Source organism: Oncorhynchus gorbuscha, linkage group LG17 (genome assembly GCF_021184085.1).
Source record: "Oncorhynchus gorbuscha isolate QuinsamMale2020 ecotype Even-year linkage group LG17, OgorEven_v1.0, whole genome shotgun sequence".
NCBI classification, from domain to species: domain Eukaryota; kingdom Metazoa; phylum Chordata; class Actinopteri; order Salmoniformes; family Salmonidae; genus Oncorhynchus; species Oncorhynchus gorbuscha.
The window spans coordinates 52,587,604-52,612,532 of record NC_060189.1 but is presented as its reverse complement, the minus strand read 5'-3'; the positions used below and the strand labels follow the sequence as shown (position 1 = coordinate 52,612,532).

Below are 24,929 nucleotides of genomic sequence, written 5' to 3'. Positions count from 1 at the left end.
CATGTTCATTTTCTTGGAAGCTCAGCCTTGTTAAGAAAAATTATCTGAAAAGAATGTCTCGCTCTATCCCATCGGTGGCAAGGAACCTATAGGTTTCAAGGAAGCCAAAGAAACGAAGACCGATTTTAATTCTAAATAATAAACAAGCAAATACATGTAAACATATCAAACGGACAGCACCATTTAACAGATTTGATCACCGTAGTAAAGGAACAGGTACCACTGTTTAAAGGGTGTTATAAAAAGAGGGGGACATATTTCTTATGAATAGAACACAAGCAAAACCAAATTCGGAGAAATGTTGTGTTACACTTCAATTACAGTGTTTTGGCCATGCCAACACACCAAACAACAGGTCTGTGTATCATGTGAGAACGTAAGCGTACCTTGAGCCCTTACTAGATGGTTTGAGGAGTTAGCGAGGTAACTGGTCAACTTGAGTTCCATTCGGGATAACGGGTACAACGAAAGTGGCTCACCTTTTAGTCATGTACATTTCTATGCAACGACTCCTTCAGAATTAACCTGTTCCCGGGCAGGCTAACTCAGGGCTAACTCCATTTGTGATGAATGGGCTGCGAGTTGAGCACCAATTCACTTTTATTTCCTACATCTCACAAAGATTGCGTCAGCATCCCCTTCATTTGAGGAATATGACAGATTAAATATTTTATTAATAAAAACATGTTATGTTATAATACCAATCATATTACACATATAGTAATGACAATGTATTTTAAACTTTACGCACAGTAAAACGTGTGTTTGATTTAATACAATTATTTGTATTGATAGAAGTGAATAGGTCGCAGTTGTAAATGAGAACTTGTTCTCAACTGGCCTACTGGTTCAATAAAGGTGAAATATACATGTTTTTTTAAATGAACGATTAAGTAATAAAATAAAGACGGCACATCAACAAGCCTATTTCGCACCGTGGCCTGCTGAATTTGCAAGATAACTTTTCTTTCATTTTGATTTAGGCACACATGAAAATGTGCGACATGCACGCGCAGTTGCAAGTCTGCTAGAGTCAGCCGCAGGCGGACGAGCAATATCAACTGTCATAGTATGTATGAAGCCTGAGCTGAAGTGTGAAGCTAACTGAAGCAGGCTAGCTTTAGAAAACCTTGAGTAGATCTAGCTTCAATCATAGTGTACCCCCCCCCCATGCACAACTGAGGGACTTATTAATACAAAAAAAAACTCTTGCCCCCAATACACTTCACATGATAACTATAATAATGTTCCCAGATATCCACTGTGTATATCTCAAGCCACACTGCTACGATTTCTCCCCGTTTTGGACACAGTCTGATAAGGATAGTCAGGAAGAAGCTATGTTAACATAGTTTGCACTTGAAGGGCCTTTCCTCGGTGTGAACGCCTCTTCACATACTTCGCCTCAGTGAAGGATTCCCACGTGCACGGCTTGTCGACGTCAATCCCAATAATTGGCCTCCCACGTTGTGAGGTGATAGAAGCAGGAGCCAGTGTTTGAGCTCCCTCATTGAACTCAAGCCATTGTTATTGGGATTGTGTGATGGAAATTTGTCTTCTGCTTTTATCCACCACCTGATATATATCACACACACACACACACACACACACACACACACACACACACACACACACACACACACACACACACACACACACACACACACACACACACACACACACACACACACACACACACACACACACACACACACACACACACACACACACACACACACACACACACACACACAAAGTTGTAGAGCACATATGTCAGAGTCAAGGCCCGCGGCCACATCCGGCCCGCGAGAAGGTTTTTTACGGCCCCTGGGATGATCTTGATTTATTATTAGAACCGGCCCGCAGACCGCAGCAAGCCGGCAGCCCGCAGATCTTTTACACGCACCAATACTACATTTCCCACAATGCAACGGTGACGCACCGAGCAGTAGGCTGCTTCATTTCAATATTTATTGGCACAGCAGTTGTCAGCATCACAGTAAAATTAACTTTCAGATACCCATCAAAAATGGCAAAACGGAAGGTGGACCACTGAGAACCGGGGGTTTCAAACAAGGTGGGAGTCGGAGTATTTGTTCACGGAGGTAGCTGGAAAACCTGTGTGTCTTCTGTGTGGAGAAAGTGTGGCGGTACTGAAAGAGTATAATCTGAGACGACATTATGAAACAAAACACGCGGACAAAAACAAGAATATGGACATGGAACAAAGGCTACAAAAGGCAGAGGAATTAAAACGAGGCCTCAAATCTCGACAGGCTCTGTTCAAAAAAGCCAAATCACAAGGCCAGGCTGCTGTCAAGGCCAGTTTTATTTTGGCAGAAGAGATCGCTAAATCAGCCCGGCCATTTACGGAGGGGGATTTCATCAAAAACTGCATGATTAAAGTTTGTGACGAAGTTTGCCCAGAAAAAGGCAACTCTTTTTAAATGTGAGTCTGAGCAGAAACACCATTGCCGAGAGAGTAGACCAGTTGTCCATCAATCTAAAAGAGCAGCTTGTGAAAAAGGAAAAGATTTCATTGCATATTCCTTGGCTGTGGATGAGAGCACCGACATTTCTGACATTGCCCAGTTGTCAATTTTCATCCGCGGAGTGGACTCCAGCCTAAGCGTGACAGAGGAGTTTTTGGCTTTACGTCCTATGCATGGCACAACTACGGGGCATGATTTGTATGAAGAGGTGTCAAGATGTGTAAATGAGATGGAGCTGCCTTGGGAAAAACTCGTGGGTTTGACAACCGACGGAGCACCTGCGATGTGTGGACACAGGAGCGGACTGGTGGCGAAGATACGGGAAAAGATGCAAGAGGAAAACGCGACAGGTGAGCTGACAGCTTATCATTGTATCATACACCAGGAAGCGTTGTGCGGTAAAGCCTTGAAAATGGAGCATGTAATGAGCATCATCACGCGCACAGTTAACTTTATCAGAGCCAAAGGTTTGAATCACCGCCAGTTCAAGGCATTTCTGACGGAGTTAGAAACGGAGCATGGTGATTTGCCTTATCACACAGAGGTGCGATGGCTAAGCCAGGGAAAGGTGCTTCAAAGATGTTTCGAGCTTCAGGAGATTTGTCTGTTCTTGGACAGCAAAGGGAAAGACACAACACAACTCCGAGACGAAATGTTTCTGTGTGAAATGGCTTTTCTGTGTGACATTACGAGTCATCTGAATGCAATGAACTTGCAGCTGCAGGGTCGGGATCGTGTCATCTCTGATATGTACAGTACAGTGAAGGCATTTAAAACCAAACTGACTCTGTGGGAGACGCAGATGCGGAAAGAAAATTTGAGCCACTTTCCCAGCTGCCAGACCATGAAAGAGAAGCTCTCTACCAGTGCGTTCCCGAGCGCACAGTTGGTTGATAAAATAGGTATGCTTGCCGCTGACTTTCGACGCCGATTTGCTGACTTTGAAGCACAAAAAAGCAGGTTGGAACTGCTCAACCCATTTGCTGTTGACGTGGAAAGCTCACCACCAAACCTCCAAATGGAGTTGATTGACCTCCAATGCAATGATGCACTGAGGGCAAAATATGCGGCAGTGGGTGCTGCGGAGTTCACAATGCCACAGCTGCGCATCCAGGCTGCTCAAACGTTGTCTATGTTTGGCAGCACATACCTGTGTGAACAACTGTTTTCTTTGATGAACAAAACATCACACAGAAGTCGACTTACTGCTGAACACCTCCACTCAATTCTGAGGATTTCCTCAGCTCAGAGCCTTACCCCGAACATTGATGAACTTGTGGAAAAGATGGGACACCACCAAGTATCACCCTCAACCTCAAACAAGTGAACATTACTGTGCAATCACATATTTAGAGTTTTTACTCAGTTCAAGTTTAAAAGTTAAAGTTTAATATTTGTTTTCACTGCATGTTACTTCTCCTTAAACAAAGTGTTGTTTTTGATTAATAGATTTTTGCACTTTATTTTATTGTATTTCAATCCAATTATATTTTAAAAATATTTCAGTTGAGTGGATGATAGAAAATTGCTATTATTGTTTTTTTTTGAAGTAAATTTAGCCCACTTTTGCTAAAATAGAAAATATAGGCTACTGATGGTGCCTTGAATACCGGTTTCTTTCATTTAATGTTCATGTTATGGGGATTTTTATATAAAGGAAATTTGTCTTTTGTGTCTGTTGAAAATTAAAGATTACTGACAGAGCCATAAGAAAATATTGCTTTATTTATCTGATCATATTGGAATATATTTGTTAGGTTTTCAGTAGGTTCAATTAGGTTCACTAGACTATATGCGTCATTTAAAAAATTTTCAATGAACATTCGAACAGTCCGGCCCTCGGCTTGTAGCTAAATTTTTTATTTGGCCCTCCGTCCATTTGACTTTGACACCCCTGTTGTAGAGGCTGGAGCAGAGAGCAGCCGCAGTGCACCATCCAATGAGCAGTTTAGGGGGTTAAGTTCCTTGCTCAAGGGAACATCAGTGGTAGGTGGCACCTGAGATGTTGATGCCGGCAACCGGACTCCCCGCCACATGTGTTCTGTGTGGCTCGGTCCTGGTTCTGACTCTGGAAGGAAGAGTGATGGCTTCTGATCCATGTTAGTGATCTGGGGAAAGTCTTTGTGACCAGCCATCTCAGAGGTCCACTCTCTCCCACCAGTAACACTGGATATCAGCAGCTCTTCATGGACTGCAGACTGCAAACAAAGATCGTGCAGAAAAGTATAAAGGTTTATTACATTTGCGCTTTAGTAATTTAGCAGACGCTCTGATACAGAAGCGACTAGGGTTAAGTGTCTTGCTCATGGGCACATCAACAGGTTTTTCCCACCTAGTCAGCTCGGGTATTCAAACCAGCGACCTTTCGGTTACTGGCCCAACTCTCTTAACCGCTAGGCTACCTGAAAAAACTATTTGCTGTACACACAGAAACATTACGTAATATTATAAAATGTTAATCACAGTCAAGCCCATCTCTAACACTGTGATTCATGTACCTAACAATATGGAGCCATTGGAGTTTATTTTTATTTTTAAATGGCCATAAGTGTTTTCAAGAATTATTACATACAAACATGTTTTGTACATCTCATTTCGGCCTTACAATATAACAAAAACAAGATGCAAAAAGAATCAGGCAATGTTGTAGAATAACTATGGTTATTTAATCATGTAATCAGTGATTACTTTGTAAATCGGGAGGTGCCGGAACAAAAAATATGCACGAGGTGGGTGACCTGGTGAGCTCTGAGTTACCAGAATGCATTAAACGCTAACTGGAGTAAGTATGTGATGCTGTGCAGTTAAATTATATATATTATATTATTATATTATATTTTGAGTTCCAGGGTGTTCATAAATAACAACGCTAATGTGGAAATTGTTCTTGGTCACTTTTCAATGAAAAACGTACTCACGCTGTTCTTTGAAATAAGATACTGCATATAACATTACACATCAAATTATGTGTTATCACTGTCTTTAAAGCTGAGAGCACACTCGTTTAGAAAGAAAAGTGTGTTAGCAACTCTCATAAAAATAGGTATTCACAATCCAATTTCAAATAACAAGTTAACAAAGGGTCAATGAGAGGTATGTGGTTAATTACCCTCTTACCCCAAGACACTTAACATGCCACACTGCTACGATTTCTCCCCGTTGTGGACACCTATGTCTGATCAGGTTAGTCAGGAAGGAGAATCTCTTGTAACATAATTTGCACTTGAAGGGCCTCTCCTTGGTGGGAACGGCCTGGTGCCTCTTCACATAGTTTGCATGAGCGAAGCGCTTCTCACAGGTGGGGCAGGCGTACGGCATGTCGGCATCCGTTCTAATGCTCGGCCTCACACGCTCTGACCCAGTGGCACTAGAGGTAGAAACAGGAGCCACCGCCCACAGGTGTTTAGTTTTGAGCTCTCTCCTTGACTCCTAGTCATTGTTTGGGTGTTGTTGGGATTGTGTGCTGTGTTATAGGCTGGGTACCTCTTGTGACGAACGCCCATCCTGACCCTGTCTGTATTTGTGGCGTAACCATGAGGTAACTGAGGAAGGCTAGACCCAGGACCAGGCTTTCTATGAACCCAGTCACCAGGCAGGATCCTGAAGGAGAAGACAGACTTCCTATTAGACTCCCACCAGGGGGTCTCCCACTACTCTCTGTGAAGGCTGAAGCCCAGGGTGACCTGCTCTGTTCATCATGGATACTGTGGTGTTTGTATCATAAGAACAGGAGGGTCTATCTCTATCAGCTCCAGGCTCTGCTTCATCCCTGCACTGAGACTGTAAAGAGAAGAGTCTGGGCTGCAGACTGGATCCCTGACTGGAGCCTCTGGTCTCTCTGATGACCACCAGGACTGAGGTTGTTCAGTCCACCTGTCCACTGGTTGTGTTCTGTGTAGTGGTTGTTGTGGAGTCTCTGTCCCTCACGATTGGGCCCTGGTTCCGACTTGGGAAGGAAGAGAAACGGCTCCTGACCCAGGGTCCAGTCCGGGACCAGGATTTGTGATCAGCAGCTTCAGAAGTCCAGTCTCTCCCGCCAGCAACACCGGATATCAGCAGGTCTTCATGGACTGCAGACTGCAAATAAAGATGATACTTTTCTGTACAAAGGTTTATATAATAAACTCTTTGCTGTACACACAGAAACATGACACTATATTATAAAATGTTAACCACAGTCAAGCCAAACTATAACACTGTGATTAAAGTACCTAACAATATGGAGCCATTGGAAATTATTAAAAAATCAAATGCACCATACAGTGAATCTGGAAAGTATTCAGACCCCTTAACTTTTTCCACAGTTACGTTACAGCCTTATTCTAAAATTGATTACGTTTTTTTTTCTTCCACAGCAATCTACACACAGTACCCCATAAAGACAGAGCAAAGACATTTGTTTTATTTTTTAAATAAAAAACACAACTGAAATACACATTTACATAAGCATTCAGACTAGTTTGTTGAAGCTCCTTTGGCAGCGATTACAGCCTTGAGTTTTCTTGGGTATGAGGCTACAAGCTTGACACACCTGTATTTGGAAAGTTTCTCCCATTCTTCTCTGCAGATCCTCTCACGCTCTGTCATATTGGATGGAGAGGGTCCCTGCACAGCTATTTTCAGGTCTCTCCAAAGATGTTAGATCAGGTTCAAATACGGGCTCTGGCTGGGCCACTCAACGACATTGAGACTTGTCCCGAAGCGACTCCTGCATGGTCTTGGCTGTGTGCTTAGGATCGTTGTCCTGTTGGAAGGTGAACCTTCACCCCAGTCTGAGGTCCTGAGCACTCTGGAGCAGGTTTTCATCAAGGATCTCTCTGTACTTTGCTCCATTCATCTTTCCCTCGATCCTGACTAGTCTCCCACTCCCTGCCACTGAAAAACATCCCCACAGCATGATGCTGCCACCACCATGCTTCGCCGTAGGGATGGTGCCAGATTTCCTCCAGACGTGACACTTGGCATTCAGGCCAAAGAGTTCAATCTGGTTTCATCAGACCAGAGAATCTTCTTTCTCATGGTCTGAGAGTCCTTTAGGTGCCTTTTGGCAAACTCCAAGCGGGCTGTCATGTGCCTTTTACTGAGGACTGGCTTCTGTCTGGCCACTACCATAACGGCCTGATTGGTGGAGTGCTGCAGAGATGGCTGTCCTTCTGGAAGGTTCTCCCATCTCCACAGAGGTACTCTGCAGCTCTCTCAGAGTGACCATTGGGTTCTTGGTCACCTCCCTGACCACGGCTCTTCTCCCCTGATTGCTCAGTTTGGCCAGGTGGCCAGCTCTAGGAAGTCTTGGTGGTTCCAAACTTCTTCCATTTAAAAATTATCGAGGCCACTGTGTTCTTGGTTCCCTTCAATGCTGCAGATATTTTTTGGTACCCTTCCTCAGATCTGTGCCTTGACACAATTCTGTCTCTGAGCTCTACGGACAATTCCTTCGACCTCATAGCTTGAATCTTACGCTGACATGCACTGTCAATTGTGGGACCTTATATAGACAGGTGTGTGCCTTTCCAAATCATGTCCAATCAATTGAATTTACCACAGGTGGAAGTTGTAGAAACATCAAGGATGATCAATGGAAACAGGATGCACCTGACCTCGATTTCGAGTCGAACAGCAAATGGTCTGAATACTTATGTAAATAAGGTAATTCTGTTTTGAATATTATTTTATAAATGTGCAAAAATGACTAAAAACCTGTTTTTGCTTTGTCATTATGGGGTATTGTGTGTAGATTGATAAGGGAAAAAAACAACTTCATTCATTTTAGAATAAGGCTTAAAATGTGGAAAAAGTTAAGTGGTCTGAATACTTTCTGAATGCACTGTATGATGTTTTGGTTCGACTGAGATGAGGGAAACTCAGTCACAGATTTTTTTTTTTTACAAATCAGTCAGACAGTCAATTTAGTCTTTAATTTGAGCAAAACTGTTATGCACTCTCACACGGACATCTACTACATAAATAATTTAGAATACTTTGGAAAAGGTTCAACACTACACACATCTTCACTACTTCATGTCAAGTAAACATGAAATAAGGCACTGTCTTTATCTCACTATGAAACACCATCAAACTAAAAGGGAATTAGTTGTCACTTCATCAGTGAAGCATTTTTACAGACACCATCACAACAACCATCACCTTATCACACTAATTCTTTCCTCATGTCACCTCAACATGTTCCCTACGATATCAAAAACCAAAATAATTAACTACCAACAAACTATACTGAACAAAAATATAAAGTGTTGGTCCCATGTTTCATGAGCTGAAATAAAAGATCCCAGAAATGTTCCATATGCACAAAAAGTTTATTTCTCTCAAATGTTGTGCACAAATTTGTTTACATCCCTGTTAGTGAGCATTCCTGCTTTGCCAACATAATCCATCCATCTGACAGGTGTGGCATTTCAAGAAGCTGATTAAACAGCATGATCATTACACAGGTACACCTTTTGCTGGGGACAATAAAAGGCCACTCTAAAATGTGCAGTTTTGTCTCACAACACAAAGCCACAGATATCTCACGTTTTGAGGGAAGATACAATTGGCATGCTGACTGCAGGAATGTCCACCAGAGATATTGCAAGAGAATTTAATGTTAATTTCTCTACCATAAGCTGCTTCTAATGTTGTTTTAGAGAATTTGGCTGTATCCAACTGTCCTCAACCAGACCACGTGTAACCACGCCAGCCCTCCACATCCAGCTTCTCCACCTGCGGGATCGTCTGAGACGAGCCTCCCGGACAGCTGATGAAACAGAGTATTACTGTCTGTAATAAAACCCTTTTGTGAGGATAAACTCCTTCTGATTGGCTGGGCCTGGCACCCCAGAGGATTAGCCTGGCTCCCAGGTGGGGAGGCCTATGCCCTCCCAGGCCCACCCATGGCTGCACCCCTGCCCAGTCATGTGAAATTCATAGATTAGGGCCTGATGAATTCATTTCAATTGACTGATTTCCTTATATAAACTGTAACTCACCCAATTGTTGCATGATGCATTTATATTTTTGTTCAGTATAAGTAGTACTACATTACATTTCACTATACATGGGCCATGTGCATTTTCTGCTAGTGTATCTTGAGGTAGCTCCTCTCTGAGAACACAGGCAAATGGCCTCTCTCCTGTGTAGATCTTCAGGTGGGGAAGCTGGGGAAGGTGTAGGATTTCTCCCCTGGGTGGACCCTCTTCAGTTTGGTTGAGTCTGAGAAACTAGCCTGGCACAGGTGGCAGCTGAACGATTTATCCCCTGTGTGCATCCTCTGGTGGATCTCCACTTGTTTGGGGAAACTGAAGGCTTTCCCACAGAATGAAAACGGTAAGAGCTTCTCTTTGGCGCCACCACCTTTACTTATTCCATCTGTATTACTGTAATTTGTCAATGGGCTTGTCTAACCATTTAGTGTTGATGCACTGGCATTTTTTGAGGTCTGGTTAAACATTAGGAGAGTGTGAGGAGGTCGAAGGCCAGGGAGTGTCTGTGTTGTCACAGGGTCCATGTTCCAGTTGATAGATCCTATAGATGGCAGGCTGAAGGCAGCACCTGTTAGGGGGTCAACCTCATGCGCCATCACTCTGTCTGAAACACAATTATAGGAGCAGGACGGAGCATCGCTAGCCGAGTCTGTGTCTGTTCTCACCCGCTGCATACGGACACTTCCTTGTCCCCGCAGACCAAATCTACGCCTCGCCCTGGTCTCAGCCAGTCTGTTATCATGGAGAGTAAGTTCGGATGTTGATTTCTGTTCGATTGTCTGTTTCTGGTTGTGGTTGTGGTTAACAGTGTTGTTCCCCGGCCCAGAGTTGATTACACTGTCCCATCCACTGACCTCCACTATGTCGCCTCTGGTCCTGGCCTGCTCGGTTATGTTGTCCCCTGGGCCATTGGCTGCACCTGTCTGGGAATCCAAGATGGCCTCCCAGTCTCCTCTGTTAGCTTCCAGCCAACCATCTACAGGAAAATGTTACTGTCAAGACTTAACCAACATGACGCATTGATAGATTTTTAGACATGGATTTTTTGTGTTTTATTTTCCTGGTGATGTCTGACTTATGTTAAGATACACGGAGTGTACAAAACATTAGGAATATCTTCCTAATATTGAGTGACACTCCCATTTCCTTTCAGAACAGCCACAATTTGTTGAGGCATGGACTCTACAAGGTGTCGAAAGCGTTCCACAGGGATGCTGGCCCATGTTGACGCCAATGTTGTGTCAAGTTGGCTGGATGTCCTGTGGGTGGTGGACCATTCTTGATACGCTCAGGAAACCGTTGAGCATGAAAAACCCAGCAGCGTTGCAGTTCTTGACACACTCAAACCGGTGCGCCTGGCACCTACGACCATAACCTGTTCAAAGGCACTTACAAAATTTGGTCTTACCCACCCTCTGAATGGCACACATACACAATTCATGGCTCAATTGTCTCAAGGCTTAAAGAACCCTTCTTTAACCTGTCTCCTCCCTTTTCTACAAGGATTACATTGGATATAACAGGTGACATCAATAAGGGATCCTAATTTTCACATGGTCAGTCTATATCATGGATAGAGCAGGTGTTCCATCTTTAGTCCACTCAGCAGATCAATGCTCTCTGGTTCATCTTCTATCGTCTCCTCTTGGACTAGCAGAAGATCAGGCTTCCCATCCTCCATGTTTACTGACTGTAAGAGATAAAGAGTGAGAGGATGTTAGATCAATAAATCTGATATGAGCACTGTGCTATGGAGCACCTTCTGATTGGACAATGAGGGATTGCTATTAATACTATGCAAACGTGTTAGTTGATTTGATTACTTGACACTCTTTAAAGGGATAGTTTGTGATTTTGGCAATTATCCACTTCTTCAGTCAGATTAACCTGTGGATACCATTTTTACGTCTCTGCATCCAGTATGCAAGAAGTTAGAGGCAATTTCTCGAGCCAGCTTAGCTCAAAGACTGTAAGTCTTCAGGTACAGCTAGCATGTAACTTTAAGAGTGTCAAGTAATAAAATCAACGAATAATCCAAAGGCATCGTCTCACACTTAAAACAAAAATAATCAAGACCTGGGCACCTAGTCTCAGAGTACAAGTGATAATCTAGGATCTTTCCAAATAGAAAAGGCAAAATTGCTCCTAGATCTGCAAACCTACTCTGACAGATTTTGTGGATATGGGTCCTGACCTAATACCATACAGAGAGTAGTTCACAGTGGGCTCACCTCCGTGAGACGGTATGTGGTCCTGAGCTGCTCAGCTAGTTCCTCTGTGGGGGTCAGGAGGAGGTGTAGTTTGGTTGTCCTCCATGACCATGTTCCCCTCAGGGTTCCACAGACCCTCCTCACACCCCTCCTCCTTCATCCACAGCTCCTCTGGACCCTCCTCCTCCTGGAAGAGAGACGTGATGCAGATCACACAGACATACACTCTCTCGGGTATATACACACAGATAATAAACACACTTTCAACATGGAGTGTTTACCCATCCCCACTATTTTTGAGTCCTATACTGTAGTTATATAATGGCTTCATTGTTGTTAAACCCATCATGGTGGACATAAATATGATAATGTGGGTAAAAACAAGTCAGCTATGATCAGCTAAGTCAAAAGTCATCAGACAATCCTGACTAAACTATGATGACGTGTACAGTAGGTGTTTGTTAGTGTGTGGGTATGTGTAGGTATATTTAGTAAGTGTATATTGGTTATAAAGCACTGTTGTATGTATGCAGAATAGGGTGAGATCAGATGTGATGTATACTAAAGAGAGTCTCAATGAAAGTCTTAGAATGAAGTCACATTTTGTGTTTATTAAACATAAAAAAGTGTTAAATATATCATATGAAAACCACACATACACATCAACAAAAACAACTGCATTCATTCAAGTGTCTTGGGGGGAAAAAAATATGTTGTTGAATGGAAGCAATGAAAAAGGCATTTGTGAAAATCATATATCCTACACAATACAAACACAATATGTATCAGACTTTAGGCTTATATATCACACAATGTCTGGATGCAATATTCTACCCAGTAATATTGAACACTGAAATCTGTTACTCTGATTATTCCAAATTCATCTGTGGATCTTTTCTGCTGACAACAATGACAATAAATCTTTGTCTTTAATGTAGGGTTTGATCTAAAAGTCAGAAGCTGTTGGGTGGAATTTTTACTTTCTATGTTATACAGTGGAATGGTTTTTCTGCTGGTGTGTCCTGAGGCAACTCCTCTCTGAGAACCTCATCCTGCAGTGCATACAGGCGAAGGGCCTCTCTCCCGTGTGGACCCTCTGGTGCCTCTTCAGGTCACCAGCCTGGGCGAAGCGCATGTGACACTGGGTACAGCTGAATGGTTTCTCCCCTGTGTGTACCCTATGATGCCTCTTCAGGGTGCCAGCTTGGCTGAAGCACATGTGACACTGGGTACAGCTGAAGGGTTTCACCCCAGTGTGGATCCTCTGGTGAACCTCCACCTTCTGGAGGCAGCTGAAGCCTTTGTTACAGAACATGCAGAGGAAACGTTTCTCTTTACTATTGCCTGATGTGGCTCCCCCTCGCTGAGCCTGAGCTCGAGCCCTGTTGTTTGAGTTCAATACCTGATCGAAAAGGATGCGGCCGTGTGAATCGGAAGGTGCCATCGACTTAGACACTGGGTCGCGATCCCTGAACGCATGTAAAGGGGAGTTGGTTGCGACATTTAGATTTGACTCTAAGCTTTCCCTGTTGTTTAAGAAGTCACTAGTGTTGCCCTGCGAGTGTCCTAACTGAGTCTCATCTGCATTCCATGTCAGAGGAGTGTCACCCTCCACTTTTACCTCATCTACGACCAGACCCTCCCCTTTCTTATCTAGGCACCCTTCAGAATATACACTACTACTGTACTGGTTCCAGCTCCCTCTCATTGGATTAGTCTGTGTATCTAAGCCCACAGACATGTCACCAGGTATCATCTCTGTCCCTGTAGAGTATGAACAGGATAGATCATTGCCAGTCTGTAACGAGTCACTTGGGTCCTGATGAGACAAAACTGTCCTCGGGCTCGTGTTACCATAAAGTAAATGCTCTGAGTGGGGAGCAGGAGTACAGCCCAGTCGGTCCAGCACCGTTAAAGTCTCGATATCTGTTTCTGACTTGAGGAAGACGTTCTGCGTTCCACTGACCTCCGTGATGCTGTGTTGGGTCCTGGGCTGCACTGTGGCTACAGGGTGCACGCCAGCCGTTCCAGTCTGGATGTTTCTACTGTGCCATGGGTCCTCTTCTCCTTCAGACCTCTCCAGCTTGACCGCAGGACCTGCTGCCTCTGCAGACTGACAAGAAGAAAGGAAGTTATTACTGGTACATGAGTTGAATTGGATAACAATGTCATAGGGAAGTCTAACAAACTCCCCGATGGCAGTTAAATTACGATGTAAATGGAAACTAGTGAATAGCTGAGGGGAGCCTTTCTGAAATAAACAGACCACATTTTATTCACAAAGTAACTAATTTTTAATGCAACACTATTACACTAACCTCTATCATGATAACGTGCTGGGTTGAGGTTCCACTTCCCTCGTCAACAGTGATTGGTTGGTCATCTCTCCATGTACTGTGTCCCGCTGGCTTCACAAAGTTCCTGTGGCCTCCAGTGAGATGTCCTTCACCTGAGAGAATTATTAGGGGTTATAAGCTGGGTGGTTCGAGCCCTGAATGCTGACAGGCTGACAGCCACGTCAGACTGTATACCACAGGTATGGCAAAACATTTACTTTTACTTCTGTAATTACATTTGTAACCAGCTTATAATTGCAATAAGGCACCTCTGGGGGTTTGTGGTATATGGCCAATATACCACGGCGACGGGCTGTATCCAGACACTCCGTGTTGCATTGTCCATAAGAACAGCCCAGGCACCATGGTATATTGGCCATATACCACATCCCCTCGGGCTTATTGCTTAATTAAATAAGTGGTTAGGTTAGCTACTGTCAATGCTCAACGGTATATTATAACCTATTGACACGGTCTAGAATTGGCAAGGATGTAAAGTAACACTTTGCATAACTTCTTGATATACTATTTATAGATTAATTGATGTTCTAGGCATCATAGTGTTTTCAATGCATAAATAATTGGAAATGCAGTAAATCAAGAACCTGGTTAGAATATGATATGGTGTGTTTGTGCAAGATAGCTAAGTAATCAGAGGAAGTATTGCATACTATCCAAAAACTGACCAAGACCCAATTCTGGTTAACACATCTAAAGTTACACAAGTGCAGTGGGGAGACAGGCCGCGCAACTCGACCTTCTGCTAAATGTACCTCTTGTCATTCCTCTGTATCGGTCGAGGATCTTGACACTACTGGGACGACTGGCGAGGACGCGCTCCCGTGCCACCTTCAGTTCCAGTTGCTGTAGTTTCCTCCGCAATCCCCTGTTTTCTTTCTGGCTTTGGGAAATTTCCAAACGAAACACTGCATAGTCGTCGTCTACGAGTTTACAGATCTCTGCCACGGCTGCATTCGCTAGTACCTCCATGATGGAGGCTATTTGAGTGTGAAAAACCATACCGTTATCCATTGTTAACAGCTAGCTAGCGTTACCTAACATCTATCAACCAAGTCTTGTCTCCAACGCAAATTAAATACTACCTATTGCAAATATGTGATTGTGTGCAGTTAAATTAGTCATAGTTTGAGTTCCATTTCTGTTAATGAATCTAACAAAAACGCTAACGTGAAAATTGTTCTTGGTCAACGCTTACTTCCGTTAACTTCTTCTTCTGTGAGGTTTTATGGCGAACTACACGCAAATGGTGTACTGCCGCCACCAACTGGACGGGGGTGGGGGGAAAAAAATCATAAAATAAATGTGAATTCCAGTATGGGGATGGGAAAATAACATTTTACAAAACTACATTCCCATTTCCTTCAGTCATGAAAAACAAAATACCCTGTTCAGGCTCTGGGGCCTGAGAGGGTGGGACTTCATGAGACAGTACTCCATGTAGAGCCTCGTCAAATATTTTAATCATAGAAAGTGTTCCGTTGCAGAAGTGAAGTCTATCTTTAGGTAGGTAGGAGCAAGCCCATGTAATGCTTTGTAGGTTAGCATTAAAGCCAGTGTAGGGAGGCTAGCACTGGAGTAATATGATAATTTTTTTTGGTTCTAGTCAGGATTCTAGCAGCCGTATTTAACACTTACTGAAGTTTATTTAGTGCTTTATCCGGGTAGCCGGAAAGTAGAGCATTGCAGTAGTCTAACCTAGAAGTAACAAAAGCATGGATACATTTTTCTGCATAGTGATATTACGTCTGATATCGCAATGTAATGTATGTTTAGATAGGTGTAATCTAGAGCTAAGCATGTTGATTTTTAACTCGCTCGTTGAATTATGCAAGAGAACGTGACAACAACAGTAATTATTGAGTCAGTCTAGACTCTAGACAGTCTAGGTGAGTACAGGTTGGGTAGACGGAGCAAGTGATTGGTGGTTGCAGCCTTGTTCCTCCCTTTGATGTTAATATATTAATATATTCAAGAACAATGTTTATTTATGCCAAAAAATACATAACATTTGCTTTATTTTAACACAAAATATATTTAAAAAAATACCCGATACAATAATAAAATCTATATATGAGTACATTGTAAGAAAAACAAGTGAAATGTAATAATACTTTAATGACCTAAATTCCCACAATAAATCCCTGATCTCCATTCATGTTGAACAGAATCATCTCATTGTCTTAATTGCACTGCACAGATGGAGCAGAAATTCCAGAAGATTGATTTGGTAGTAGTAGCAGATAACTTTTAGGGACAAAATAGTGGGAAGAGGTGGTGGGTTTGTTGGGAATAGTGGCGTGTATGTAGGGTAAGATGGTGGTGCAATTAAATCCCCCCAATCTACTTTTCTGTGAACAAAATGTGAAATTCACACTACGACCTGTGAAAGATAGCAATATACGTCTCGTCTGCCGGGAAAGCCACACGAAGAAGAGTCGAAACGGAAGTGAACACTAAGAACATTTTCCACGTTAGCGTTTTTGTTGTTATTTAGATTTTATTCATTATTAACACACTGGAATACAAAATATGAATAATTTAACTGCACAGCATCACATACTTACGACATGTAGTCTTTAATTCGCTTTGGAGACATGACTTGGTTGATAGGTGTTATCTAGGTAACGCTAGCTAGCTAGCTGCTAACAATGGCTAACTGTATGGTTTTTCAAACTCAAATAGCCTCCATCATGGAGGTGCTAGCGAATGCAGCCGTGGCAGAGATCTGTAAACTTGTCGACGACGACTATGCAGTGTTTCGTTTGGAAATAACTCAAAGCCAGAAAGAAAACAGGGGATTGCGGAGGAAACTACAGCTACTGGAACTGAAGGTGGCACGGGAGCGCGTCCTCGCCATTCGACCCAGTAGTGTCAAGATCCTCGACAAATACAGAGGAATGTCAAGAGGTAACGTTACATTTTGCAGAAGACATGGGTTGTCGCCCCGTTCTCAGCTGCACATGTGTTCATAGGTGTTACCCAGAATTGAGTCTTGGTCCGTTTTTGGATAGTATGCAATAATTCCCCAGATTATTTAGTAAAGAAACAATATATTCTAACATGATTATTAATTTACAGCATTGCCTATGATTTAATCAATGGAAACAATGTAATACATGGAACATAATACATAGATAGTAAAAACCCTGTTGGCTTGGGTATTCAAACCAGCAACCATCTGGTTACTGGCCCAACGCTCTAACCGCTAGGCTACCTACCGCCCTGTATATCAAGATAAATGACCTTATGTCCTTGCCATTTCTAGACATTGTCAATAATGTACAATATACTGTTGAACATTGACAGTAGCTAACCTAACCACCTCTTTCCCCCAAACGCTCTCAGGTGAAGGACATCTCACTGGAGGCCACAGGAGCTTTGTGAAGCCTGTGGGACACAATACATGGAGAGATGACCAACCAATCACTGTTGATGAGGGGAGTGGAACCTTAACCCAGCACATTATCATGATAGAGGTTAGTGTAATAGTGTTGCATAAAAATTGTATTATTTGTAAATCAAACGTGGCCTGTTCAGAAAGGCTCCCCTCAGCTACTCACTTTCTTACATGAACATCCTAATTAATCTGCCATAGAGGCATTGTTATCTTCCCTACGACATTGTTATCCAACTCAACTCATGTATCGGTAATAACCTCCTCTCTTCTTACGTCAGTCTGCAGATGCAGAGGCTGCAGGTCCTGGGGTCAAGCAGGAGAGGTCTGAAGGAGAGGAGGACCCACAGCATAGCAGAGACATCCAGACTGGTGCGGCTAGAGAGCCCCCTGTAGCCACGGATGAACCCACCACTGCCTCAGTGCAGCCCAGGACCCAACGAAGCGGCACGGAGGTCAGTGGAACGCCGAACGCCGTCCTCAAGTCAGACACAAAGACTTTAACGGGCCTGGGGCGATTGGGCTGTCCCCCTGCTCCCTGCACAGAGTATATACTTTACAGTAGCTTGAGGACGGTTTTGTCCCATCAGGACTCAGGTAACTCGTCCTGTTCATATGCTACAGGGACACAGATGATGTCTGGTGACTTGCCTGTGGGTTTAGATACACAGCCTAATCCAATGAGAGGGGACTGGAACCAGTACAGTAGTAGTGTAAACTCTGAAGGGTTCCTAGATAAGAAAGGGGAGGGTCTGGTCGTAGATGAGGTGACTGTGAAAGTGGAGGATGACGCTCCTCTGACATGTAATGCAGACGAGACTCACTTAGGAAAAGGACACTCGCAGGGCAACACTAGTGACTTCTTAGACTACAGTGAAAGCTTAGAGACCAATCTAAATGTCGCAACCCACTCCCCTTTACACCGAGTGACCATGTTGATGGCACCTTCCAATTCACAAGGCAGCGTCCTTTTCGAACAGGTATCGAACTCAAATGATCAAAAGGCCAAGGAGCGGGAAGGGGCAACAACAACGGGTGGTAAAGAGAAGCGGTTTCTCTGCATGTTCTGTAACAAAGGCTTCAGCTGTTCCCAGAAGGTGGAGATCCATCAGAGGGTCCACACAGGGGTGAAACCCTTCACATGTATCCAGTGTCACATGCGCTTTGCCCACGCGGGCAACCTGAAGAGGCACCAGAGGGTCCACACAGGGGTGAAACCCTTCAGCTGTACCCAGTGTCACATGTGCTTTGCCCAGGCTGGTGACCTGAAGCGGCACCAAAGGGTGCACACAGGGGAGAAACCCTACAGCTGTACCCAGTGTCCCATGCGCTTCGCCCAGGCAGGTGACCTGAAAAGGCACCTGAAGGTCCACACGTGAGGAGGCCATTTGCCTGTACGCACTGCAGGAAGAGGTTCTCGGAAAGGAGCTACCTCAGAATACACCAGAAGAAAAAACCACTCCACTCCATATCTTCTGACATTTAGATCAAACCCTGCATTAAAGACTAAGATTCATTTAGATTGTTGTCAACAGAAAAGATCCCCAGATGCAGTTGGAATAACGAGAGTAACCGATTTCAGTGTTTAATATTCCTGGGTATAATATTGCATCCAGACATTGTATGATATATGTATATATACGCCTAAAAAGTCTGTTACATATTGTGTTTGTACTGTGTAAGGATATATGATGTCCGCAAATGCATGTTTCATTACTTCCATCCTCAATACATTTTTTTCCCAAGACACTTTTAATAAAAAAAGTTAATGCAGATTTGACACTTGTTCATGTTTAATAAACATAAAATTGGACTTTTCATTCTTAGACTTTCAATAAGGAAGCGCTTTATAATCAATATAGACTTAAATATAATAAATATGCGTACACATATCCACACACTAACAAACACCTACTGTACATGGCAAAATAGTTTAGTCAGGTTTGTCTGATGATGACATAGCTGACTTATATTTACCCACATCATCATATTTACATCAACCATGATGGGTTTAATAACAATGAAGTCATTCTGTGACTACAGTATAGGACTCAAACGTAGTGGGGATGGGTAAACACTCCCAATTGTGTTATTATCCGTGTGTGTGTACGTACCTGAGGGAGTGTATGTCTGTGTAATCTGTATCACCTGTCTCTTCCAGGAGGAGGGGTGTGAGGAGGGTCTGGGGAACCCTGAGGGGACCATGGACATGGAGGACAACCAGCCTACACCTCCTCCTGAACCCACAGAGGACCCAGCTGCGCAACACAGGACCACACACAGTCTCACTGAGGTGAGCCCACTGAACTACTGTCTGAATGATATTAGGTGGGGACCTGATCCTTAGACTTTGTGGATACGGGCCCAGGTCTTGATATATTTTGTCAAAAGTGTGGGACAATGTCTTTGAGTTATCTAACCAGTAGCAAATTAACTTACATGTTACATAGTACTCATAGCAATCCTTCATTGCCCAATCAGAAGATGCTCCATAGCAGGGTGCTGATATCAGATGTCTTGATCTAACATCCTCTCACTCTGTATCTCTTACAGTCAGTAGACATGGAGGATGGGAAGCCTCATCTGCTGCAGGTCAAAGAGGAGACAATAGAAGACGGACCAGAGAGCATTGATCTGCTGAGTGGACTAAAGATGGGGGAGCAAGGTAAGGGAGAAATACATATAGCCTCCATACAGTAAAAGATCTTCAATGGGAAAACTGATGCGCCTGACAATTTTCTTGTCTGAATTTTCTTCATTCATTCAATTAAATCAATACAACTTATGTTTACATACACATAATGTATGAACTTGACCAGGTAATTGACAAAAAAACTCCAGAGTTTTCTCTGCCATGTTTTTAGTAAAATTTCTGACCTCTTCTTGTAGGTGGGTGGCTGGAGGCTAACAGAGGAGACTGGGCAGTCATCTTGGATTCCCAGACCGGTGCAGCCAAGGACCCAGGGGACAACATCACTGAGCAAGACAGGACCAGCGGCGATATAGTGGAGGTCAGTGGATGGAACAGCGTCCTCAACTCTGGGCTGGGGAACAACACTGTTAACCAGAAACAGACAGTTGATCACAAAACAACATCCAAACTCAGTCTCCATGACAACAGACTGGCTGAGACCAGGACAAGGCGTAGATTCCATCCAGGACAGGGAGGTGTCCGTATGCGGCGGGAGAGAACAGGCGCTGCTCCTATAGTTGTGATTCAGAGAGACTGATGGAGCCTCTGGTTAACCCACTAACACAGTGGTCACTAACCTTTTCTGAGTAAAGATCACTTTCTGAGTCAAAATGCAAGCTTATGCAAAATGAACCTATTAAAAACTGTACTGTAGCAATGAGGTTTGTGAAGTAGGCTATAGGCCCAATACATTATCACCGCATATTGGCTTTTCTTGACTTTCCCTGCCAATACATTGTTTGAAAAATGTGTAAAAAATTATATTTCAACATTTGAGATAGGCTATATGATCACACCGGTAATAGATCAGTTGTTGTATTACTTGTGAGGCACAGCTGAGTGAGCATACATTAAAATAGTTTATTTTTATTTTACTGGGCTGATGGTGCCTGCATCTGATGGTCAGTCTCAGCTGAGGGACAGAGCAGCTAATGGGCTCTGCCTCCCAGTGTCCTGCCACTCACTCTTTCCGCTGCTGTCACTGACTAAAAAGGTCTGGAGTCGCACCCCATTATGTCTGCCTCATGCAGATGTTGTTACTCCTATGAACAGAGAAGGTGAAATATTCTTCGATAAAACAAAAACAACAACGCAATAACAACAACAACGCAAGCCTACCACACTTTCCTACTCCTTCATTACAACTACAGTGCTGGTTGTAGTGCCAGTGGAAGTAGGACGAATGTGCATTTTATGGCTTATAAAAGTGTTGAATACAAAGTGTTGACAGTTCTGAGTAAGAACTTAAACATGAATTCACTCATATAAACAGCAGCTCTTTGCTGTATTCGTTGACAGTCTTTCTCTAGTCATGGTTTTAAACGTTTTGAAATCTCACAGTATCAACTTGGCTGTAGCTTTCTTTTAAAGCTTGCTACGTTACAGTAGACACAGTAATCTGAGCCGTCCGATTGGCTGGAGGTAGGCCTATAGTGCTCTGGATTTGCTCTCCGGGCCTGCCGGGATAGCAGAGTTGACCCATTTCATGTGTCTGAAGGTACAGTGGGAACACAGCTGAATCAGTTGCACCTACCACCAACAGCGCGAGACGAATACAAATAAATAGGAACGCAAAGCTTTATCATTGGGTTTTTTACAGAAATGTTTGCCGATCGACCAGTTGGTGACCACTGCCCTAACAGGTGCCGCCTTCAGCCTGCCTTTATATAGGATCTATCAACTGGAACATGGACCCTGCGACAACACAGACACTCCCTGGCCTTCATCCTCCTCACACTCTCCTAATGTTAAACCAGACCTCAGACAATGCCAGTGCCTCAACACTAAATGGCTACACAAACCTATTGACAATAGTAGTAACGCTATCAGTAGATCCAGTGGCCATAATAAGCACTTCCTGTGTTTGTTCTGTGGGAAAGCCTTCAGTTTCCCCAAACAGGTGGAGATCTACCAGAAGATACACACGGGGGGAAATCTGTTTGGTTGCCATCTGTCCCAAGCAAGTTTCTCTCACTCGTCCAAGCTGAACAGGCACCACACAGGTGAGAAACCCTACAGTGAGAAGAGCTTCTCCCACCAGCACCAACTGAAGATGTGCCTGTATGCACTGCAGGAAGAGGTTCTCAGAGAGGAGCTACCTTAGTCTTTGTAGTTAATTCTGTTGGTTTCGGATGTAGTGGGGAACTAGATGAGGTGAACTGAGGAAAGAATAAGTATGATGAGGCAGATAATATTATATGGTGATGGTTGGTGTTATGCTGTCTGTAAAAATGCTTTACTGATGAAAAGTGTCAACTATATCCCTTTAGCTCAGGGGTGGGCAATTACAGTCCTCGAGGACCTGTTTGGTTTCTCAGTTTTGCCCCAGCTAACACACCTGACTCCAATAATCACCTAATCATGATCTTCATTTTAGAATGCAATTTGATTAATCATCTGTGTTTGCTAGTGATGGAGAAAAAGTGTGACACCAATCAGGCCCTCGAGGACTGGAGTTGCCCATCCCTGCTTTAGCTTTTATAGTGAGGTAAGGATAGTGTCTTAATTAATGTTTACTTAACATGAAGTCCAAAGTATTCTAAAATGTATTTTTATCAAAGTGAGGGTACCAGATTTACAATAAAAGGTCAAGTGTTACCATAGTGAGAAGTTATTCTACTTGTCACATTGTTTTGTTCAATAAAAGTACTGTACTTCAAAGTTATGTTAGTGTATGACTATTTTGTTGAAATTAAATACATATTCAACTCTGTGCTGACTGACTTGGTTATTTTTGCATCATTGCAGGGAATGAGTTTCCCTTAACTCAGTCGAACCAAAACATTATACTTAATTCTTGAATCAACACAAATTGACATTTTTTTTTATCATAAACTCCAATGGCTCCATATTGTTACGTACTTGAATCACAATGTTAGAGATGGGCTTGACTGGTTAACATTTTATAATATCATGTTTCTGTGTGTACAGCAAGGAGTTACTTATATAAACCTTTATGCTCTTCTGTGCAATTTGTGTTTACAGTCTGCAGTCCATGAAGACCTGCTGATATCAGGTGTTGCTGGCGGGAGAGACTGGAACTTTGAGGCGGCTTGTCACAAACCCTGGCCCTGGATCAGAACCCTGGATCAGGAACCATCGCGCTTCCTTCCTGATTTGGAACTAGGACCGAACCATGAGGGACAGAGACTCCACCACACAGAACACAACCAGTGGACAGGTGGACTGAACAACCTCAGCCCTGGTGGTCATCAGAGAGACAGAGGCTCCAGTCAGGGATCCAGTCTGCAGCCCAGACCCTTCTCTTCACAGTCTCAGTGCAGGGATGAAGCAGGGCCTGGAGCTGATAGAGATAGAGATAGACCCTCCTGTTCCTATGATACAAACATCACAGTATCCATGATGAACAGAGCAGGTCACCCTGGGCTTCAGCCTTCACAGAGAGTGGTGGGAGACCCCCTGGTGGTAGTCTAATAGGAAGTCTCTCCTCCCCTTCAGGATCTCATCATAGAAGACCTGGGTCTAGCCTTCCTCAGCTACCTCATGTTTACCACACCAATACAGACATGGCCAGGATGGGCGTTCACCACAAGAGGTACCTAGCCCATAACACAGAACACAATCCCAACAACACCCAAACAATGGCTAGAGGTCAAGGAAGGAGCTCAAAGACTAACCAACTGAAGGTGGTGGCTCCTGCTCCTACCTCCGGTGTCATTGACTCACAACGTGGGAGGCCAAGCGTTAGGTCGGACGCAGACAAGCCGCACGCATGCCCCACATGTGGGAAGCATTTCACTGAGGCGAACTATGTGAAGAGGCACCAGACTGTTCACACCAAGGAGAGGCCCTTCAAGTGTAAATTGTGTTACAAGAGCTTTGCCTTCTTGAGTAACCTTATCAGACATAAGAGTGTCCACAATGGGAATAAACTGTAGCATTGTGGCTTGAGATGTACAAAAGGGGATATCTGAGAACCATTTTTTAGCTGACATAATATAATTATCATGTGAAATGTCTTGGGGCAAGAGGTTAATTAATCACATACCTCTCCTTAAAACCCTTTGTTAACTTTGTAAATACCTGTTTTTAGAGAGACAATAGCCTAAACCTAGTCTAGAACATGGACAGTTGAATATTTACCGTACTGATGTTGACGTAGATGGAATAAAGTAATTGTATTGTATTATTTTCTACTGTATTCTTGCTAACGGAAAGAGGAGTCATTTCCTGACAGGCTGCAGGAGTGCTCCACGGTAGATGTGGCATTTGATATAAATATGAGGATGGTTCTTCTAGCCCACAAACTTGGACTTGGTTATGCAGCTCCAAAGAAAATAAGCAAAGTCCTAGGAATTCCTTCCTTGCTTCTCAGCTCATATCGGAGACATGACAGGTAAATAAAAAGGGAGAGTATTGTCAGGTGACTTCCTGTGTATACATAATATTTATTTCCTTGCTCCAGCAAATGTATTCAAAGTTAAGAAAACAGAGTAATAGGAAGACATAACTATCCAACGAGACTGTCACATAGGCCTACAGTGTCATAGGGCTGTAGCCTAATGTGATTGGTGAGAAATTAGCTTAACATAAAGTAAATACATGCTGATATGCTAATATTTACATAGGGTAACATGCTGATATTTAGTCCTGCAGTTCTGTCTGTAATGTCGACAGATATAATAAGTAATTTCCCCCCTACTTTAGTTGCAGAGATTCACAGAGGGCTACTAGTCAATGGAGAGTGCTACAAAGATAATTAGAAGAGCATACCCAGATATAGGACATAGCAAAAGTTTCTGAATGAGGATGCCATCATAGACATTAATGTATCCTTCGATGG

General features: G+C 43.3%; 2 protein-coding genes across 8 annotated transcripts; one reads left to right on the top strand and one right to left on the bottom strand.

Moving 5' to 3' along the window:
• Nucleotides 1-10,864: 10,864 nt before the first annotated feature.
• Nucleotides 10,865-16,484, bottom strand: LOC124001667 (zinc finger protein 23-like). 2 transcript variants are annotated; one of them, XM_046308663.1, is made up of 5 exons: nucleotides 14,792-15,594; nucleotides 14,001-14,131; nucleotides 13,649-13,795; nucleotides 11,704-11,869; nucleotides 10,865-11,162 (listed from the first exon to the last, which is right to left on the bottom strand). In XM_046308663.1, the coding sequence occupies exons 1-4, from the start codon at nucleotides 15,048-15,050 to the stop codon at nucleotides 11,735-11,737; spliced, it is 672 nt and encodes a 223-aa protein (XP_046164619.1). In that variant the 5' UTR covers nucleotides 15,051-15,594; the 3' UTR covers nucleotides 10,865-11,162; nucleotides 11,704-11,734. The 2 variants fall into 2 exon arrangements, with proteins under 2 accessions (XP_046164619.1, XP_046164618.1); XM_046308662.1 differs by lacking the exons at nucleotides 10,865-11,162; nucleotides 11,704-11,869 and having other exon boundaries at nucleotides 12,276-13,795; nucleotides 14,792-16,484.
• Nucleotides 16,385-24,272, top strand: LOC124001671 (zinc finger protein 184-like). 6 transcript variants are annotated; one of them, XM_046308670.1, is made up of 8 exons: nucleotides 16,428-16,946; nucleotides 17,385-17,515; nucleotides 17,715-17,888; nucleotides 19,595-19,726; nucleotides 19,987-20,098; nucleotides 20,323-20,444; nucleotides 22,006-22,128; nucleotides 23,111-23,241. In XM_046308670.1, exons 1-7 carry the CDS (start codon nucleotides 16,688-16,690, stop codon nucleotides 22,111-22,113), a joined length of 1,038 nt encoding a protein of 345 aa, XP_046164626.1. In that variant the 5' UTR covers nucleotides 16,428-16,687; the 3' UTR covers nucleotides 22,114-22,128; nucleotides 23,111-23,241. The 6 variants fall into 6 exon arrangements, 5 of the variants coding, with proteins under 5 accessions (XP_046164622.1, XP_046164623.1, XP_046164626.1 ...); XM_046308669.1 differs by lacking the exon at nucleotides 23,111-23,241 and adding an exon at nucleotides 22,536-22,855; XM_046308667.1 differs by lacking the exon at nucleotides 22,006-22,128 and having other exon boundaries at nucleotides 16,422-16,946; nucleotides 23,111-24,272.
• The last annotated feature ends 657 nt before the right edge of the window (nucleotides 24,273-24,929 follow it).